The 20396-nt window shown below is 42.8% G+C and overlaps 1 protein-coding gene across 1 annotated transcript in view; it reads left to right on the top strand.

Moving 5' to 3' along the window:
• The window catches only part of SLC4A3 (solute carrier family 4 member 3), a 55906-nt gene extending 35912 nt beyond the window's left edge, over positions 1-19994 (top strand). Inside the window, exons 11-23 of the mRNA XM_081314435.1 lie at positions 5-104; positions 1868-2052; positions 3551-3767; positions 4055-4282; positions 12556-12704; positions 13674-13868; positions 14089-14295; positions 14886-14975; positions 16473-16639; positions 17040-17293; positions 17964-18133; positions 18624-18797; positions 18984-19994. Of these exons, the coding sequence (XP_081170561.1) occupies positions 5-104; positions 1868-2052; positions 3551-3767; positions 4055-4282; positions 12556-12704; positions 13674-13868; positions 14089-14295; positions 14886-14975; positions 16473-16639; positions 17040-17293; positions 17964-18133; positions 18624-18797; positions 18984-19061 (2214 nt within the window). The 3' untranslated portion in view covers positions 19062-19994. The remainder of the gene's footprint in view (positions 1-4; positions 105-1867; positions 2053-3550; positions 3768-4054; positions 4283-12555; positions 12705-13673; positions 13869-14088; positions 14296-14885; positions 14976-16472; positions 16640-17039; positions 17294-17963; positions 18134-18623; positions 18798-18983) is intronic.
• Positions 19995-20396: the final 402 nt, after the last annotated feature.

Here is a 20396-nt window from a genome sequence, read left to right as displayed (position 1 = left end):
ACAGAAAAACATGCACCTTCACAGCACTGAGGGACATCGTGGCAAATACATCAAATTGATGGAGAAGATTCCTGATGATGCTGAGGCCACCGTAGTGCTTGTTGGTAAGGAATCCTACATCAAAGTGCAGTACAAAGATTTTGAGAAAGGTTCATGGAATTAGGGGAGCTGTAGCATTTCCAATTATGTATATGCTGTTATATTTTGGTTTTATTCTATTCTGGGATGTGTATAACCTGTTCAGAGCCAGGCAATATTGGAGCAGTACATAAATATACACCAATAAAATAAAATAGAACAGTCTTGTAGATTACCAGTACAGAGGCCAATAAGTAGCACTTTGTTCATATCAAAGTAACTAAACAAAAGGAGGGAAAGACAGTACATAAAAGAAACCACAATCATTTACTGACAGTAGTAGCAGCATTACCACTGGCTTACTGCATAAGATATAGAAACAGGACCCCTGCTAGGAAGCTAAGCATAGTCCCACCATTTTATTTATTTATTTATTTATTTATTTATTTATTTATTTATTTATTTATTTATTTATTTATTTATTTATTTATTTATTTATTTGATTTGATTTAGGAAGCTAAGCATAGTCCCACCATTTTATTTATTTATTTATTTATTTATTTATTTATTTATTTATTTATTTATTTATTTATTTGATTATTTATTTGATTTGATTTGATTTGATTTGATTTGATTTGTATACCGCCCTTCTCCCTAAGGACTCAGGGCAGTGAACAGTGACATAAATAACAGAATGCACAAATACAGATATTGAAAACAAATTAAACCCTAATTTTGCCCAAATGCAGAAGATAGTTACCTTAAAACAATAATTACAACAGAACCCGTCAGACCAGACCGGATTGCTCAAACAGATATGTTTTTAGGTCGCGTCGGAAGGAGCAAAGGTCGGGAGCCATCCGGAGCTCAACCGATAAACAGTTCCATAGGTCAGGCGCGCCCACAGAGAACGCCCTCCCTCTGGGAGCCACCAGACGGCATTCTCCGAACGGCGGAACCCTTAGGAGGCCCTCTCTGTGGGAGCGCACTGGACGGAGGGACGTTGACGCTGGCAGCAGGTGATTCCTAAGGTACTCCGGACCCATGCCATGTAGGGCTTTGAAAACCATTACCAGCACCTTGAATCTTACCCGGAGGACAACTGGGAGCCAATGCAGCTCACGGAGTAGAGGTGTAACATGGGAGTATCGGGAGACTCCCAACACAACTCTTGCAGCTGCATTCTGTACCAGTTGGAGCCTCCGAGTGGTCCTCATGCCTGACCAAAAGCATCATGGTTAGAGCCAGAATACAAGCATTATCGATCTCTCTATGTGTGTGTTTTCTTAACTGCTGTGGCTCAGCTTGTGTTCCATTGATATAGTAAGACTTTGGCTAGTTATTTATTAACTATGAGATCATTCTGAAATCTTAGCTTCTCAACCTGAAATTCTTAACTGAGAAAAACTAAGATTGACATAGGTTCTGTTCCTTCTTGGTTACCTGTATTTATGGAGTGGGGGGGGGCGATGAAATTTCTGAATTGGCTTCATTACATTTGTTTTTGGATCAAAATAGAGTTGCACACTGATGAAGATTATTATTTTTAAATTCAATCTTGATATATCTTTCACAAAAAAAGGACACAGTAACTGCCAGCTCTGAACTTGAGCTGCTTATATCAGTCACAAATGTTGTATTAACAGCAATTGAAGCAGTAAGGTATCACTAAATGTAACATGAATCTGTCTATGCTGAACGCTTTCTGCCTAGACTTCCCTATCTGGGACATACTTGTAAATTCTACACTGATCTAATATCTCTGGTTTTATTCTTCATCTCCTCATAGGTTGTGTTGAATTTCTTGAACAACCATCAATGGCTTTTGTCCGTTTAAATGAAGCTGTGTTCCTGGAATCAGTTCTGGAAGTTCCGATTCCTGTTCGTTTCATCTTTGTTTTGCTCGGGCCAAGACAGTCTAATGTGGATTACCATGAGATTGGACGTTCAATCTCTACTCTCATGTCAGACAAGGTAAAGAACTGGCTTTTCGTTCAGGCTCAAGCTCAAGCGTAAATGGAGATGTTGGTCACATGAAAGGGTGTATGGAGTGACATAAACTACATGTCAAGGGCAAAAGTGAAGAGTATGGAAGAACAAAAAATGTCCTACATGTTAGATTTCAGAAAACAACAACGATACATTCTATATTAACCTCCCTACCTTTTCCAAGTTAAACTTACCTGGAGATTTTGATGGCCTTGATTTTGGACAGAGATTTTGATAGCATTAATTTTTGATGAAATTTATTTTCAAAAAAAAAAAAAGCTGGCTTAGAGCTGCAGCTATATTTTAGTTTCTACTTTCCTACTCAACTGTAAGTTTTGTGTGAAAATTATCCTTCCAAATATTCACAAGGTTCTAACAGGAGAAGTTGAAAAGTAAACTATAGTGACAAGAAGTATATTTCACCCCATTTCCTGTCTGGCCTGTTGAGCAATTGATCCAGCATTTTTATAGCATCTGTTGTGCATGAACTCTGTCCTCCTATTTGCCTTCAGCAATGTTTTTCATGTGGATGAATCTTTTAGTAATAATTTATCCACACTTCTGTTTAATGTAATTAAACTGTAGTAGTGAAAAGGGAGTAATTCTTAAATCCCAGGATCACTGTCTCAGTTCTCTCCTGCCAGTATTAAAATTTCTAAAAGTTTTTTTCTACCTGCTCAAAATGTTGCTCATTAATTCTGAAGTAGCCTGCTTTATTTGATGTAAAGGTACTACCAAACTGACCACAAGTTTTACAGTTTTTCTAAATGTTTAATCTTATATCAAATCTCACTGTATTTATGAGAGAATAGATGTTCTATCTTGTTTTAAAACAAAGAAAAAATTACTGCCTCCCTCTCCCACCCCATGATTTAAAACAGAGCGCTTAAATTTTTTTAAGATAAACCAGAAAAATTAAACTACCACATAACAAGATCATGCTTAGCAACTGAATATGAACCTTATTAGGTTAATACTGTGTGAAAGGACTGTTAAAACAGAGATGAGAAATCAGTATCATCCTAGACATTGCAGAGCTGTAATTCCTAACATTCCTTGTTATTGATAAATTGACTGGGGCTGCTGGAGACTAGAGTTCAGCAACAACTGGGAGATCACGTATTTTACCTCAGCGCCAAATAATGTTTTAGTGTCAATACATGAATTGTCCACTTACTGGAATCAAGATTACCGTATATTGAATTGCTTGTGCACTGAAGTTAAAGACTATAGAAGAACTTTAATAATATTTTAAACAAATGCATGTGTATGCATAGGCATACATGCACAAACACACATTTTCCCCAAAAGACAAAATGGGAACAAAATGTCAATTAAAGGCAACTGTACTGTTCCACTGAAAATGAACTGAGGGCTATATCTTGAGCTGGGGACTACACTACCAACTGGTAATATTAGGGTGGGCAGAGGCAGGTATAAAGATGTTATCTGTGTCTCACCATATTCTCCCATTGGTTTATAGCATTTCCATGAAGCCGCTTACCTGGCAGATGACCGCCAAGATCTGCTTAATGCCATCAATGAGTTCCTAGACTGCAGCATTGTCATTCCTCCATCAGAAGTAGAAGGGAAAGATTTGCTCAGATCAATTGCCACCTTCCAGAAAGTGCTGCTGAAGAAGAGAAGAGAGCGGGAGCAGAAGAAGTCCCTCAAAGAAACAAACTTTCAGGAATCTAAAGGTCTCTTCTGCCTTTGCCTATTGTATCTAATTCCTCTGATTCATACTGTGGCTAGAATAGAATGGGTGAGATATGACATACTCTTGACCTGTCAGTAACACTATTAAAAATTGATGCAGTAACAAAGTAGATGTTGAAGGCAGACTTTGTGGCAAATAGTAGAAATAAATAAAAGAAAATTTGATGCGAGCACCTGTCTGACTACATACAGTAGGATATTAGTGTGGAAAGGTGTCTTGCTTCAGCGCCTCTGACCATTTCCCTGCTCTTCTATTTTTGCCTTCCAGAGCTATGTGAGGTGAAAGCTGAAGAAGAAGAAGAGGGCGAGGAGGAGGAGGATGACCCTCTGAAGCGCACCGGCATTTTCTTTGGTGGTTTGGTGCGGGACATAAAGCGCAGGTACCCCAAGTATCTGAGTGACCTCAGAGATGCCCTGCACAGCCAGTGCCTCGCAGCCGTGCTATTCATCTACTTCGCTGCTCTCTCTCCTGCCATCACCTTTGGGGGACTGCTAGGTAACAAGTCCGCCCTCCTTTTTCCTCATCTCCCACTTCCCCACACATTTTCTGCTCAAGCTGGTTCCTGTCTTTCTGTGCTACCCAAGATGTTGAGCAGGAGGTTAACATTTTGCTTCTATTAGCTGAGTGACTGGGATTGGTTCATGTGTCTGTGCTAGTCTAGTGGACAGGCTCCATTTGGCTCTTGCTGCATTCAGATGAGCTTGGCTTTGATCTCTTTCACCCCTGCCTGGCTCTAGGGCTTTCTAGTCTACTGCATGTCTCATCTTCTATGGCAACCACAAAAACTCTATCCCTCCTTATGTTGCTACAATGGAATTTTCATTAGCAAACAACCTAGGAGTCCAAACTGGGAAAGGATAAGGGCAGCAAACAAGAGAAGTCAATTTCAATCTCTTCTTATACACAAATGAAGGAGAATTAGAATAGTGATCAAGGTGTAGAGGCCAAGGAATACATATATGTAATCCAGTTTAATGTTACCCTGAGATAAGATGGGCAGCCAATAATTTTATAAACAAACAAACAAACAAACAAACAAACAGACAAATAAGTAAATTTTAACAATCATAAAATTTCTGTAAACAAATTATTCCTCTGGCAAGAACATTTTTGTTGGAATGGAGAATGGGGAAGAGATTAAAAAGGGGCAACAAAATGGAAAACAGAGTTATGTGTAGCCCTTTAGAGTACTGGCTTTAACCATCTCCCACTGCTTAAGTCCCTCCATGGACATACACTATCTACAGATTATTCCCAAAAGAATGGGGCTGTTGAAAGAAAAAAGGTTATCCACCTCTGATTAAAGAATTTAAAGGTAGGTACCACTGCACTGAGTTCACCTGGAAGTAGATAGGCAATCACCGTAGTTTGTTCACCGTATGATTTTGTCTGGCTGAATAAGTTCAAAATCTGACAGTCAAGTTGTCATATTCTTAAGTATTTAGAATGCACTTGCTTTAGGTCCCAAACACGGGACAAATCTTATTTCCTGTTTCAGCCTAACCCAAGGCCATCTACAGGCAGTAGCCACAGCAGTGGCAGCTCATATTTGTGTAATTTTTTTTTTTGGCTTGCTATTCTTTGTTAGCAAGGCAAAAAAAAATTACACACACACACACACACACACATATATATATATATATATTGATTTTTTTACAATAACAATCTTTAGTGCTTAATAAACAATGTGTTGTCTGAGTTCATAAATTTAACAACAATCAATAATAGTTAATTTCTATGATTTCATAATCAACATATAACTAAAATACCTTTCCTTGATCCTCTCTTCTTCCAATAATATTCTCCTTTTATCAACATTGAACAAATATAGTTCTTAATACTTTCAATACATACAAAGTTGAATATAAACATTTTTCTAGTATTTGTACAAATAACAGTAACATCAGTATGTAGCACCTTTTCAAATCAGCTTATTTTACAGTTGCATTTGCAAAAGGTCATCTTATATAATAGGTCCTGTTTTCAGAATTTTTATTTAAGCTTAATTTCCCCTCCATATTCAAAACATTTCTTGTTAATTATAATTTTCACAAAATTGATTACATTTAAATATCTAAAATGTTTCATACATTTAAATCATCCCAATATTTTTTCTTTTCCCATATTGTAAAGAAATACTATATACTACTTATAAATCACATCTCTCTTATTGTAAAACCCATTCATATCTAAAATTTAACTATTCTTTTAACCATATTCAAACAAGTGTTTGGTCATATAGTACTCCATCTAGACGTTCAAATCATGTCTCTTGTGTCTGGCTCTCACCTATTCTTATTCAAGCTTAATTTCCCCTCAGTATTCAAAACATTAGTTGTCAGTTATAATTTTTTCCAAGTTGATTACATTAGAATGTCCAAAACATTTCATTCATCTAAATCATCCCATTATTTTTACATTTCCCATATCACACAAAAAATATTATATTACATATAAATCACATCTATCTTGCTATAGAACCCATTCATATCCAAAATGTAACTATTCTTTTAACCATATTCAAACAAGTGTTTAATCATGTACTACTCCATCTGGTAGGTCAAATCATCTCTCCTGACTCTGGCTCTCGCCTTCATCTTTTGCCAAGGTTCTTCCTGTATTTTTATAAGTGTTGTTAAAGATCGGAAAGACAAATTGAGTGAAGCACTTTTGAGGTGGAATTTCGCCCATTTATAAAAGCTTCCACTTTCCTTCTCCCTCAATTTCTCTTTTCATTTTTTGTCTCCCAAACTCTAGTGGTTCTCCTGACAGCTTAATAGTCCATTTTGTCAAATCTTCTTTCTTATCCTCAGCTTTGTTTTGAAATCCTGAAAAATAGAATGTCTTTTCGTTTCTGATATTATAGCAGAATCCTGCAGATTTTTCTTGGTCTGTGTTACTGTGATTTTCTTTGTTTGTAGCTTCCATCTTTAATTTGCTTTCCTCTGGTTTTTGTTCTATTCTCTGATTTATTTGTTCATTCTTTGTCATCATTTTCTGAGAGTTTTTAAATTGAGCTTAGGTCAAAGATGTGCTCATTTATGTCATCAAAATTATTTTTAATCTCATCAGGATTTGAGACAATTGTCTTTCAAATTAATTGCAACATAGCATGCATTTCCGCCTGGAAAATATTTGTCTTGTCTTGAAGTACTACTCTTGCAGATATCTCGTATTCCAGACTGGAGTTTTTAGAAAAGAATATTGAGTGTGGTTTCCTGCCACTACTGTGTATGCAACCTCCATTTTCATCAACCCAACCAGTCCTAAGTTCCAAACACCATAGTCTTATATAGTTCTTATCTTTATGAACAGTCCAAAATGTTCAATCACTTAAAACAATCCAATAGTTTCCCCCTAGAAAGATAGCCAAAAATTAAGGTTTTTCTTTCTATGCAGATGATTCTTAAACTCAGATATCACAGCTTAGTAAATCTTTATAATCCAAGAAGGTCAGCCATTTTTATAACAATTGTATATCTCATTCTGTGAAAGATAGCCCAATATATTTTCTTTCCTCTGTTCCCAGCTGTTCTCTGTTTAGCTGAGAGTCACTGTGGATCAAAGGAACAAGTTGTGCTCTATTTCTGTGTTTCTTGCCAATTTCTGAGGCAGGGCAGCTGCAGTTCTATCCTCTGATTCATCACTAGATGTCAGTAGCTGTTTATTTTCTAACCTCCAAAATGGAAAAAAAAATATTTTCTTATAATTTCATCAATATTCTTTCAAATGGAAAATCTTGACAATTTCCATAGTTTTCAGTTTTATCCAGATTGTAACTTTACATAATCCATTTCAATGTATTTCTGTCCCCCGTAAAAATTAAATCGCTCCTTCCTTCTATGGAAGAGTGGGGTTATAGTTCCCTTCCTTCTCACTTTCGGAGGATTTTTTGCTTCTTGGGGATCTTTTCCAGGAAATCAGTTTCAAAATAAAGAAGAGAAGATCAATGTTCCAAACACGCTGTTCACTGTTGTTCTTAGTTGGTGCTTTTGGACTTCGGATGCTGGTAGCTTGGGCTAGACACCGGAGTGTAGCTAGCCTTTCTCCTGTCGGGTTGGAGGGCTTCCCCTATACTGAATTCACAGATGACCACTGTAAAATCACAGTTACTCATAAGTAACTAGTTGTTTTTAGTCCTCTTCAGAGCCAGTAGAGATCTTTCTGGGACAGATTGAATATCAGTTGTTTGGCCATGAGAATTATGCACAGATAGGTTCATATATTGCATTAAGCCATAACATTGTTTATTTGGTTTGGCTTTTATATGAGTCTAACCATTCGGGTTTGTTAGCCATTAATCATAACATAGTATAGAGACCCAGGCAATAATAGATTATTCAACAAGTTGTGCTTACGGTAAATAAATCAGACTTAGTGTGATATAAGAACCTAGCCAGAGGAGTGTGTGTTTCTGTGTGTGTGTCCATTTTCGGATGCAACTGTAGACCGTATATAATCTATTCCAGAATGCAGGTGTAATAGTAGAATAGATATGTATGTAAGGACTCATTAGCAGTGGCAACTGAGAGAAAAATATTTTTTTTCTTTAAACCCCAGATGTGTGTGGGGGGGAAAAACTGTATGGATATTTACCGTATATACTTGAGTATAAGCCGACTCGAGTATAAGCCGAGACCCCCAATTTCACCCCCCAAAACTGGAAAAAGTTATTGACTCGAGTATAAGCCGATCCGCCGTTCTGCAAGCCTCTGCCGCCAGCAGAGGCTCGATCCGCCATTTTGCAAGCCTGAATACACAGGAATACCCTGTGTGGCCGCGGCTCGTCGGCAGGTCTCCGTTCCTCCTGCCGACCTTTGGGGAGGTTTGGGCGCCTCCCCAAACCTCCCCAAACCTCGGCAGGTCTCCGTTCCTCCTGCCGACCTTTGGGGAGGTTTGGGCGCCTCCCCAAACCTCCCCAAACCTCGGCAGGTCTCCGTTCCTCCTGCCGACCTTTGGGGAGGTTTGGGCGCCTCCCCAAACCTCCCCAAACCTCGGCAGGTCTCCGTTCCTCCTGCCGACCTTTGGGGAGGTTTGGGCGCCTCCCCAAACCTCCCCAAACCTCGGCAGGTCTCCGTTCCTCCTGCCGACCTTTGGGGAGGTTTGGGCGCCTCCCCAAACCTCGGCAGGTCTCCGTTCCTCCTGCCGACCTTTGGGGAGGTTTGGGCGCCTCCCCAAACCTCCCCAAACCTCGGCAGGTCTCCGTTCCTCCTGCCGACCTTTGGGGAGGTTTGGGCGCCTCCCCAAACCTCGGCAGGTCTCCGTTCCTCCTGCCGACCTTTGGGGAGGTTTGGGCGCCTCCCCAAACCTCGGCAGGTCTCCGTTCCTCCTGCCGACCTTTGGGGAGGTTTGGGCGCCTCCCCAAACCTTGGCAGGTCTCCGTTCCTCCTGCCGACCTTTGGGGAGGTTTGGGCGCCTCCCCAAACCTCCTCAAACCTCGGCAGGTCTCCGTTCCTCCGCGCAGACCTGCCGACCTTTGGGGAGGTTTGGGCGCCTCCCCAAACCTCGGCAGGTCTCCGTTCCTCCTGCCGACCTTTGGGGAGGTTTGGGCGCCTCCCCAAACCTCCCCAAACCTCTGCAGGTCTCCGTTCCTCCGCGCAGACCTGCCGACCTTTGGGGAGGTTTGGGCGCCTCCCCAAACCTCCCCAAACCTCGGCAGGTCTCCGTTCCTCCTGCCGACCTTTGGGGAGGTTTGGGCGCCTCCCCAAACCTCCCCAAACCTCGGCAGGTCTCCGTTCCTCCTGCCGACCTTTGGGGAGGTTTGGGCGCCTCCCCAAACCTCCCCAAACCTCGGCAGGTCTCCGTTCCTCCTGCCGACCTTTGGGGAGGTTTGGGCGCCTCCCCAAACCTCCCCAAACCTCGGCAGGTCTCCGTTCCTCCTGCCGACCTTTGGGGAGGTTTGGGCGCCTCCCCAAACCTCGGCAGGTCTCCGTTCCTCCGCGCAGACCTGCCGACCTTTGGGGAGGTTTGGGCGCCTCCCCAAACCTCCCCAAACCTCGGCAGGTCTCCGTTTTTCCTGCCGACCTTTGGGGAGGTTTGGGCGCCTCCCCAAACCTCGGCAGGTCTCCGTTCCTCCTGCCGACCTTTGGGGAGGTTTGGGCGCCTCCCCAAACCTCGGCAGGTCTCCGTTCCTCCTGCCGACCTTTGGGGAGGTTTGGGCGCCTCCCCAAACCTCGGCAGGTCTCCGTTCCTCCTGCCGACCTTTGGGGAGGTTTGGGCGCCTCCCCAAACCTCCCCAAACCTCGGCAGGTCTCCGTTCCTCCGCGCAGACCTGCCGACCTTTGGGGAGGTTTGGGCGCCTCCCCAAACCTCGGCAGGTCTCCGTTCCTCCTGCCGACCTTTGGGGAGGTTTGGGCGCCTCCCCAAACCTCCCCAAACCTCTGCAGGTCTCCGTTCCTCCGCGCAGACCTGCCGACCTTTGGGGAGGTTTGGGCGCCTCCCCAAACCTCCCCAAACCTCGGCAGGTCTCCGTTCCTCCTGCCGACCTTTGGGGAGGTTTGGGCGCCTCCCCAAACCTCCCCAAACCTCGGCAGGTCTCCGTTCCTCCTGCCGACCTTTGGGGAGGTTTGGGCGCCTCCCCAAACCTCCCCAAACCTCGGCAGGTCTCCGTTCCTCCTGCCAACCTTTGGGGAGGTTTGGGCGCCTCCCCAAACCTCCCCAAACCTCGGCAGGTCTCCGTTCCTCCTGCCGACCTTTGGGGAGGTTTGGGCGCCTCCCCAAACCTCGGCAGGTCTCCGTTCCTCCGCGCAGACCTGCCGACGTTTGGGGAGGTTTGGGCGCCTCCCCAAACCTCCCCAAACCTCGGCAGGTCTCCGTTCTTCCTGCCGACCTTTGGGGAGGTTTGGGCGCCTCCCCAAACCTTGGCAGGTCTCCGTTCCTCCTGCCGACCTTTGGGGAGGTTTGGGCGCCTCCCCAAACGTCCCCAAACCTCGGCAGGTCTCCGTTCCTGTTTGGGGAGGTTTGGGCGCCTCCCCAAACCTCCCCAAACCTCGGCAGGTCTCCGTTCCTCCGCGCAGACCTGCCGACGTTTGGGGAGGTTTGGGGAGGCGCCCAAACCTCCCCAAAGGTCGGCAGGAGGAACGGAGACCTGCCGAGGTTTGGGGACGTTTGGGGAGGCGCCCAAACCTCCCCAAAGGTCGGCAGGTCTGCGCGGAGGAACGGAGACCTGCCGAGGTTTGGGGAGGTTTGGGGAGGCGCCCAAACCTCCCCAAACAGGAACGGAGACCTGCCGAGGTTTGGGGAGGTTTGGGGAGGCGCCCAAACCTCCCCAAAGGTCGGCAGGCCTGCGCGGAGGAACGGAGACCTGCCGAGGTTTGGGGAGGTTTGGGGAGGCGCCCAAACCTCCCCAAACAGGAACGGAGACCTGCCGAGGTTTGGGGACGTTTGGGGAGGCGCCCAAACCTCCCCAAAGGTCGGCAGGTCTGCGCGGAGGAACGGAGACCTGCCGAGGTTTGGGGAGGTTTGGGGAGGCGCCCAAACCTCCCCAAACAGGAACGGAGACCTGCCGAGGTTTGGGGAGGTTTGGGGAGGCGCCCAAACCTCCCCAAACGTCGGCAGGTCTGCGCGGAGGAACGGAGACCTGCCGAGGTTTGGGGAGGTTTGGGGAGGCGCCCAAACCTCCCCAAACAGGAACGGAGACCTGCCGAGGTTTGGGGACGTTTGGGGAGGCGCCCAAACCTCCCCAAAGGTCGGCAGGTCTGCGCGGAGGAACGGAGACCTGCCGAGGTTTGGGGAGGCGCCCAAACCTCCCCAAACAGGAACGGAGACCTGCCGAGGTTTGGGGAGGTTTGGGGAGGCGCCCAAACCTCCCCAAACGTCGGCAGGTCTGCGCGGAGGAACGGAGACCTGCCGAGGTTTGGGGAGGTTTGGGGAGGCGCCCAAACCTCCCCAAACAGGAACGGAGACCTGCCGAGGTTTGGGGAGGTTTGGGGAGGCGCCCAAACCTCCCCAAAGGTCGGCAGGAAGAACGGAGACCTGCCGAGGTTTGGGGAGGCGCCCAAACCTCCCCAAACAGGAACGGAGACCTGCCGAGGTTTGGGGAGGTTTGGGGAGGCGCCCAAACCTCCCCAAACGTCGGCAGGTCTGCGCGGAGGAACGGAGACCTGCCGAGGTTTGGGGAGGCGCCCAAACCTCCCCAAAGGTCGGCAGGAGGAACGGAGACCTGCCGAGGTTTGGGGAGGTTTGGGGAGGCGCCCAAACCTCCCCAAAGGTCGGCAGGAGGAACGGAGACCTGCCGAGGTTTGGGGAGGTTTGGGGAGGCGCCCAAACCTCCCCAAAGGTCGGCAGGAGGAACGGAGACCTGCCGAGGTTTGGGGAGGTTTGGGGAGGCGCCCAAACCTCCCCAAACGTCGGCAGGTCTGCGCGGAGGAACGGAGACCTGCCGAGGTTTGGGGAGGCGCCCAAACCTCCCCAAACGTCGGCAAGTCTCCGTTCCTCCGCGCCCTGCCTGCCTGCTTCTTTCCGCTGCGGAAAGAAGCAGGCAGGCAAGGCGCGGAGTTTGGGGAGGTGCGCGCGCACCTCCCCAAACCTCCCCAAACTTCGGCAGGTCTCGGACGGCGGTGGCTTGGGAGAGGTGCGGGCGATCCCGGAAGCACCAAAGCCTCGGCCGCGCACAAGTCCTCGGTAAGTTTTTTTGTTGACTGGAGTATAAGCCGAAGTGGAATTTTTCAGCCCAAAAAGTGGGCTGAAAAATTCGGCTTATACTCAAGTATATACGGTATATCTGCAACATTGCAGTGTATCCTAAAGACATTGTTTTCTTTTTACAGGTGAGAAAACAGATGGTCTCATGGGTGTTTCCGAACTGATTATCTCCACATCAGTAGTGGGCATGCTCTTTTCACTTCTAAGTGCACAGCCACTCCTTGTCATTGGTTTCTCAGGGCCCCTGCTGGTCTTTGAAGAAGCTTTTTACAAGGTATGTAAAAATAATGCTGTTAAAATACTGAACAGATAAGACGTATGAGAAATGATTTGTATGAAGTGTTTCTCAAGTATGCTGAAACCATTTTTACTATCTCGTTAAAGTTAGCTACAAATGAGGATGTTTCTACTTCACAACATATAACAGTCATACTACACAAAGACCTGATCTTTTCTGCTGGCATGTTTTTATGAAGCTATTATGCTGCTCAAGTAACATCTAGATTTGGCCTGTTTAAGGCTAGTGATGATTCATATTGTAAAAAAAAAAGTTTCCTACTCTCCACAAATGGATCCAATAGTTATCAATTGTTGTGTATTCATACTTTAGCAAATTGTGCTCATGATAAGAGTACTGGTCTTAAATTAACTATTTAAGATAAATGCATTGCCTTAGCTAAGATGGCAGTGTGTTGCTTTATAATGGTGTATGGCAGTAGTTTATATATTTATTCAATTTTTGTAGCCACACAACTTAATCAACGATCAACATGGCTGTTTTTGCTGCTGCTGCTGCTGCTGCTTTGAAAGTTTTCTATCTTTGCCTGCAAGAATTTTGCACTCAGAGGGTCTCTCTCTTCAGTGGGCTTAGCAATCGTATGGGTAGCATTCTATATATTGTATTAAACAGGGAAGGAGGTTGGGTAATTAATCTGCAATACTATCTCAAAGCAGCCTGGTAAGGCTTATAGAATAAGACAGTGGATATTGGGAAATAGGTTAGTAACCCACTATGGGTTTTTTGAAACTTCCTCCATATACAAATTAGAGTTCATACTGTCTCCATTGCAATCTTATGCAGTGTTTTGATAAACTTCAATTATTGTTGTCTTCTTGAAACAATAGATACCTGTAAGATCATATTATGGGGACTTGTTGAGAATAGACTAAGAAACTATACAGGGTGAGAAGACAGACTTAGGTGATGTCTCTAAGCTCCCAATTTTTATTTATTTATTGCCAGTTTTGTCAGAGCCAGAACATCGAGTATTTGACAGGTCGGGTGTGGATTGGCTTCTGGCTCATTGTCTTCATTGTTATTATTGTGGCTGCTGAAGGCAGCTTCTTAGTGCGCTACATTACACCCTTCACCCAGGAGATTTTTGCCTTCCTCATCTCCCTCATCTTCATTTATGAAACATTCTACAAGCTGTACAAGGTAAGCTTTCTCCAAAGAGTTTGTGATTAGCTGCTTATATCAGCTGTTGTATTCAGTTTAAAATAACTGGTAGGCATGTGGTTCTTTACTAATTTTGATCTGTTTTTTACTAACCCCTGTCATGCTAAACCTAAATAAAAGGTTTTAACAGCTACAGTTTCTGTGGCTGAAATGAGTGATATAATAATAAATGCCTTTCTTCCTTATGCTGTGTTCCCAGATATTTGCAGAACATCCTTTGCTGCGATTCTATCCAGCAAATCTTCAAAGAAATTTGAATTCTAGCATATTACCTGCCGATTCTACAGTCCTTGATATCCGAATGCAACCCAACACAGCCCTTCTATCCCTCATCCTCATGTTGGGGACCTTTTTCATTGCCTTTTTTATGCGCAAATTTAAGAACAGCCGTTTTTTGGGAGGAAAGGTAAACCTAAGATCTGGTTCCAAGTAAAAATGTATTGTGGATTTTCTCCTATGCAACTCTTTCAGTGGATTTATTTGTATTTTTCATTCTAATTCCCAATGAAATTAGGATTCCCAAAAGTAATAAATGAAGTAGTCTTTCTGAGTCCTTGTGTCATTTCTTAATAGATAGCTTGGCCAAAATCATAGCTGTGGAATCAAAAGGCATTTCCTCTTCCTCCTGCAATGCTCAATTTTAATCTGTCTCTATAGAAATTTGGGTATTCAACTTCCACTATATTTTAAAAGTGAAAATGCTCCTGAGTTGTTGTAAATCTGGAGAGTGTTCAAAATAAATAACCTTGAACCTGGCCAAGTAAGTTCTATGGAACTGGCAACGCAGAGATAAAAAGACATAAAGTATTAAAGATATATCCATTATCCTTCAGAAAGTGTATTATTGCCCCATCAATGTGCTTTTGCTTAGAATCACCCTTCTATGTCATGTGGAGCATTTCTTCAGAAGTTGGGAAAATTGGGTTCAGAAGGTAGATTTGATCTCCCAACAATATCTCCAATTTGTCATTTTTATCTCCCATATTTGTTCTATAGGCCCGGCGAATCATTGGAGATTTTGGAATCCCTATTTCCATACTTGTCATGGTTCTGGTAGACTATACTATTACTGATACGTATACACAGGTTGGTGTTGCATGTCTGAAATATTCACCATCTCATGGGAACTATAATACATTGATTTTTCTAAGCATTTGGAGTTAATCTTTTTGCTTTTTAATTTTTTTATTAGTTTATAATATATAATACAACAGTGCAAAAGAAAATAGTAGGAAAATAGGGGAGGAAAAAGGGAAAGGAAAAGTGCAGGGCAAGGAGAAAAAAGAAGGAAAAGGCATTGACTTCTGGCTTCCTTTGGTGCCGTAGAATAAGATAGTAACATCAAACATCAACTTTTTCTTTTACATAATAATATTATAAAGTAGCCATTTCTATAACAACAAACCTATTAATCAGTAAAACCCAAAATCAAAGTTTCATTTTTTTCCCCACAAAGTCCAGAAGCAGTTTCCAAGTAGAAACAAAAGTAATTGTATTTTTTTTTTCTTTAATCAAAGCAGTCAGTTTGGCCATCTCTGCTAACTCCATCAACTTTTGTAACCATTCATCCATTTGGAGTTAATCTTGTGTGTGCAGAACTCTGAATTTATGCCTTTTAATCAGCATTCAGTTCAGAAGGCTGCCATGCAGAAAATAAAGGGTGTCCCAGGCATATTGTGTGATGTATTGATCAGCTGACCTCTGCTTCAATGGGAGGTTTTGTTAAAATGTGGAGTCATCTAAGGACAAACAACTACTTGTTTGTCTGGGCTTCTGAATAGCACCAAATGCTATGTTATAGTATGAACCTGGAGAGTTAGGATATTTGTGTTTGTAGAAGCAGGTACGTCTTTAGTGCAGTTAAAAGCTAAAATTCCCATCTAGATTTCATAGTTATAGCAAAATGTATCAAGCTAGGATTAAACATACAGAACCAATTTAAAGCTAAAAACTATACATACAGAAATATTATCTATTGAGATGACTTAGGAAAACTTTGGAATTAAGCCATGTAAAATTGCTTTTCATCCCAGTTGACTTCTGTTATGAAGATAGGCAGTTAAAAGATGCACATACATGGTAACACAGGTCAGGCTAGGGTTTATTAAGAACTAAAAATCTGTCTGTCAACTTTGCAAATGAGCCTGGCTGCAGCCATTTTTTCCCCTCGTTTGAAGTTGCCACATGGAACGGAGGGAGGTGCTTCGTTAGTCCAAATAATCTTCTGTCCCATGGGAACCAAGGTCATCGGCTACTCCTGGGATTAGGGACTGGGCGTTGCATTAAAAAGCCCGCCAAATTAGTATATTGAGGAACGCAGTTGATAGCATAGTTTTGTGGGTGGGACATTAAACTTTATAAATGAGAAATTGTTACTTGTGCATTCAGACTTGGTTTTAGTTTTGACCGTGCCGATACTTTGTAACTAATAAACATGTTCCTTGAGGGATTTTCAAGCCTCAAGAGTTCTGCTTTATTTGTCTCTTGTCAGTCAGAACCATGAGACTGTGTGTATACATATGTGCTATTATCTTATCCCAATTTTAACATTTAGTGTGCTGATATGTTATATTCTCCTTACAGAAGTTGAATGTGCCCTCAGTGCTGTCAGTTACGGCCCCAGATAAACGGGGCTGGTTCATCCATCCCTTAGGAAGCCAGCAGATCTTTCCCCTCTGGATGATGTTTGCTTCTGCCATTCCTGCACTACTGGTCTTCATCCTTATCTTTATGGAAACCCAGATCACCACGTAAGTGCCAGACCTTTATGTTATAGATTAGGTTACTCATATTTATCATCCTACGAGTCCTAAGTAAATGCCAAAGTTCACTGGAAATGGTGAGGAAGTCAGAATTAAGGCAATGAGGATTTTAAATATTCTTACTGTCCACATTGCACAAGAATGTTCCCATCTGCTTCCAATAACTACTATGTGCATGTCACACAGGAAGCTTTATCTGCACTATAGAACTTAATTGCTGGCTCTGCTTTTTCATTTATTACCAACGTGCCCCATCTCTTTCCTAACTAAAAAAAAGCTGTTGCAAAACATTTTAAACCATGGCTTCTTTATATTTCCCTTAGTAAAGCAAAGATGTGTTACGATGTCCTTGAAACTCACACATGTTCTGTTGCCATCTTTTTTGTAGTCTGATTGTCAGCAAGAAGGAACGGAAACTGTTGAAGGGATCAGGCTTCCATCTTGATTTGCTGCTTATTGGGACAATGGGAGGACTTTGTGCCCTTTTGGGATTGCCTTGGCTCACAGCTGCCACTGTCCGTTCCATTACTCATGTCAATGCCCTTACTGTAATGAGCAAGGCCATAGCTCCTGGTGAGAAGCCAAAAATCAAGGAAGTGAAAGAACAACGTGTGACAGGAATGCTCATCGCTGGCCTTGTTGGTGAGGTCCTCTCAGAGGAATATGTCTTTGTGATGATTATGTTCATTTGATGAAATTAGATTAATCTGCCTGGCCAGCATCATCTGTTTAATGATTCTATTTAATACATACTTTAGTTGGGTTGGAGGTTTGAATAGATGATTTTCTCAGAATCATAGAAACAATAAAATCAGCATATCTTCTGCCTTCCAAACTATGAATATGTATACAGTGGTACTTCGGTACTCATCCTTAATTGGCTCCAGGAGACACGAGTACTAAAAAGAATGAGTACCAAACTAACCATGTGACTTACCATGTGACACTTCATTTCAGCTGGGAAGGACTTTCTATCTGTCCCTTTTCCTATGTTGGCAACCTTCCCAGCATGGTCGACTTTCTGTCTGTCCTTTGCAGCTGTCCCCTACTTCCTTTTGCAGTGTGTCAAGTACTAAAACAAACGCTGAGTACCAGGACAACATTTTCACATCAAAATGCATTGAGTACCAAATTTGATGAGTTTTGAAGTAGTCAAGTACTGAGGTACCACTGTATCTGTATATCTCTGCCAGCTCCATTCTTCTGAATTCCTTGGAAAGTTACGTGTGCCATTTTAGACATTGTCTTATATTCTCACTATAGTTAAACTGGTATCTTGGAAAGAAAATGGAACATTCTGTGCTATTTGCAGGTCTCTCCATTGCCATGGGAAGTATTCTTCGTCAGATTCCATTGGCTGTGCTGTTCGGCGTTTTTCTGTATATGGGTGTGACATCTTTGACTGGCATTCAGTTATATGAACGGCTCCTTCTTATCTTCATGCCATCCAAGCATCACCCTGATCACATTTATGTTATCAAGGTAGTATCCCTTCAGGGAAATTGGGAAAGTAAAGAATGAATCATTGGATGGCAAGGTGAACAATGTTTGCAGGTGGAAGTAGTGAATGGAGATTGGGATGGCATTACAAGAACAGTGGTATTTTATTAAGAATATAGTCTGTGTGTTTTAATAATAGTTACTATCTGATGTTCCTATACTTTTCTTCCCTGAGAGTCACTGGGACTCAAGCACCCTATATTATTTTTATTATTATTATTATTATTATTATTATTATTATTATTATTATTATTATTATTATTATTATTATTATTATTATTGTCATCCAGATGTTCACACTAGATTTGGCATTTTTATCCATCTATCGAGTCCTTCCCAGGGATATGGAATAGGCAGATGTTGATATTTCATGATGTTATTATTATTTCCAAGATCCATTTTTTTTGTTATCAACCTTCTTTTGTTGTTGCTTTTGTGCACAAGATTTCTTTAACACCTTTTTTTCCTTCAGGTGAAGACTTGGCGAATGAATCTCTTCACATGCATCCAACTAGCCTGCATTGTATTGCTTTGGGTGGTAAAATCCACTGTGGCATCATTGGCTTTCCCATTTGTCCTGATCATGACAGTTCCTCTACGGCGATACCTGTTGCCACGTTTCTTCCATGAAAGAGAACTGAAAGCGGTAAGATGCTAAGAGAACTAATCTTTATTTGACCATTGTCCACGTTTACTTTTGTCAAATGGATAATATGCTTTATAAAGTATGCCGCACAAGTACCATTTGAAGAGGAAGAACAAGCAATTTAATGTTTGCCTTCCTCACTGCATTACAATGGATACTTATTCCTCTTTTCCCTCTCACTTGCAGCTAGACTCAGAGGATGCAGAGCCAAACTTCGATGAAGATGGGCGTGATGAATACAATGAACTTCACATGCCAGTATGAGCAGGCTGCTAGATGGCCACTGGTTCTTTCCTGGCATTGTGGGATAAGCTGTTCTCCTCGTGCTGTTCCTGGAGTGGCTTTTGAACTGATCATAGGTCTAGTCCAATTGGCAGCTGAGTCACAACCCTCCCAGAAGCCCCAGACCACAAGAGAACTTGGGCAAGCAGAGCAAGAGGAGTTGCTGCCTTCTTATGGACAGACACAGAATATAATTCCAGCCACTAGCACCCATGCTCCTTCTGAACAGACCTTGTGGTAGTGCTGTGCCATATATTGACCTGAATACATAGACACCTTAGCCAGTTGTTATTAGTCTCCTGTCTAGAGAAGATTAAACTGTTTTGCAGTTGGAAAAATATCAGCAGGTTAACAAAGGAAGAGGCAAGTAAACCTTCTCGAATGTTAAGGGCAATGCTTTTCTTTCAGAATTAAATTTTCTGGGGTGGTAGCAGGAAGTGGAAGAATAGCTGGTGTTTATTTATTGAACTTTAGACACTTAGTCTCATGACTGTTTAAGAGAGCGTGCTTCATCTACTCTTCTGCATGATATCCTTGCCTGGGATTTCATGTTTATGGGAACCTTTGATCCTTTCCTTTTGAGGAATGGCAATAAGGATTGTTGGAGACCACAAATTGCAGTGTGTACCAGCAAGGTTTTCAGTACCATGATGTGCTCAGCAAGTGGAATGTGGTATTTGTGCAATATTCATGGGCACTAGGAAGGAAGTCCATTTACACAGGGAAGGAAGAAGTGCAGGTAAAAATTTGATGGTGCAGGCTGGATACCAGGAACAAACTGACTAATGATGGAGTGAAAAATTGAATGATGGATATGGTTCTAAGTGAGATCATTCCCCCAAATTTTACACTATTCTCATGCTGTTTTTCTCCCCTCTTGCAAAGAAAGTAAAACATGCAACCAGACAACTAGGAATTTCAGAAGCTAAAGCTGAAACCTAATCTAGTTAATTATCAGATCCACCAAGCCTATTTGTTATATTCAGTCACTTCATTTCCACTTAGTAGTCTTCCATGCTTTACCTTCATTGCTCCTCTTGCTTCGTTCTTTAGTCTCTCCATGGTCATTGCATTACTCATTTTAGTATTTCTTTAAGCAGCCCTAGCTGGGTCAACAGAGTCACTTCTCCAGAAAAGCTACTGATGGCTGGGCCCTGACAATTAATGAATAAGATATCTCTGAGGGAGAGCTAAAATATTCTGCATTTGTAGTTTTTAAGCGCTGTATTGTACAAGCTTTCTATAGGGATAAAGGATTGTCTTCATTTGCCTTTTGCTATGTCAAAGCAATAGTTTCTAGCTCCTGGATTTTACCTG

Source organism: Vipera berus (assembly GCF_964194415.1).
Source record: "Vipera berus genome assembly, chromosome: 1".
In the NCBI taxonomy this organism is placed as follows: domain Eukaryota; kingdom Metazoa; phylum Chordata; class Lepidosauria; order Squamata; family Viperidae; genus Vipera; species Vipera berus.
The sequence above is the reverse complement of the archived record's forward strand: the minus strand, read 5'-3'. Positions and strand labels throughout refer to the sequence as shown.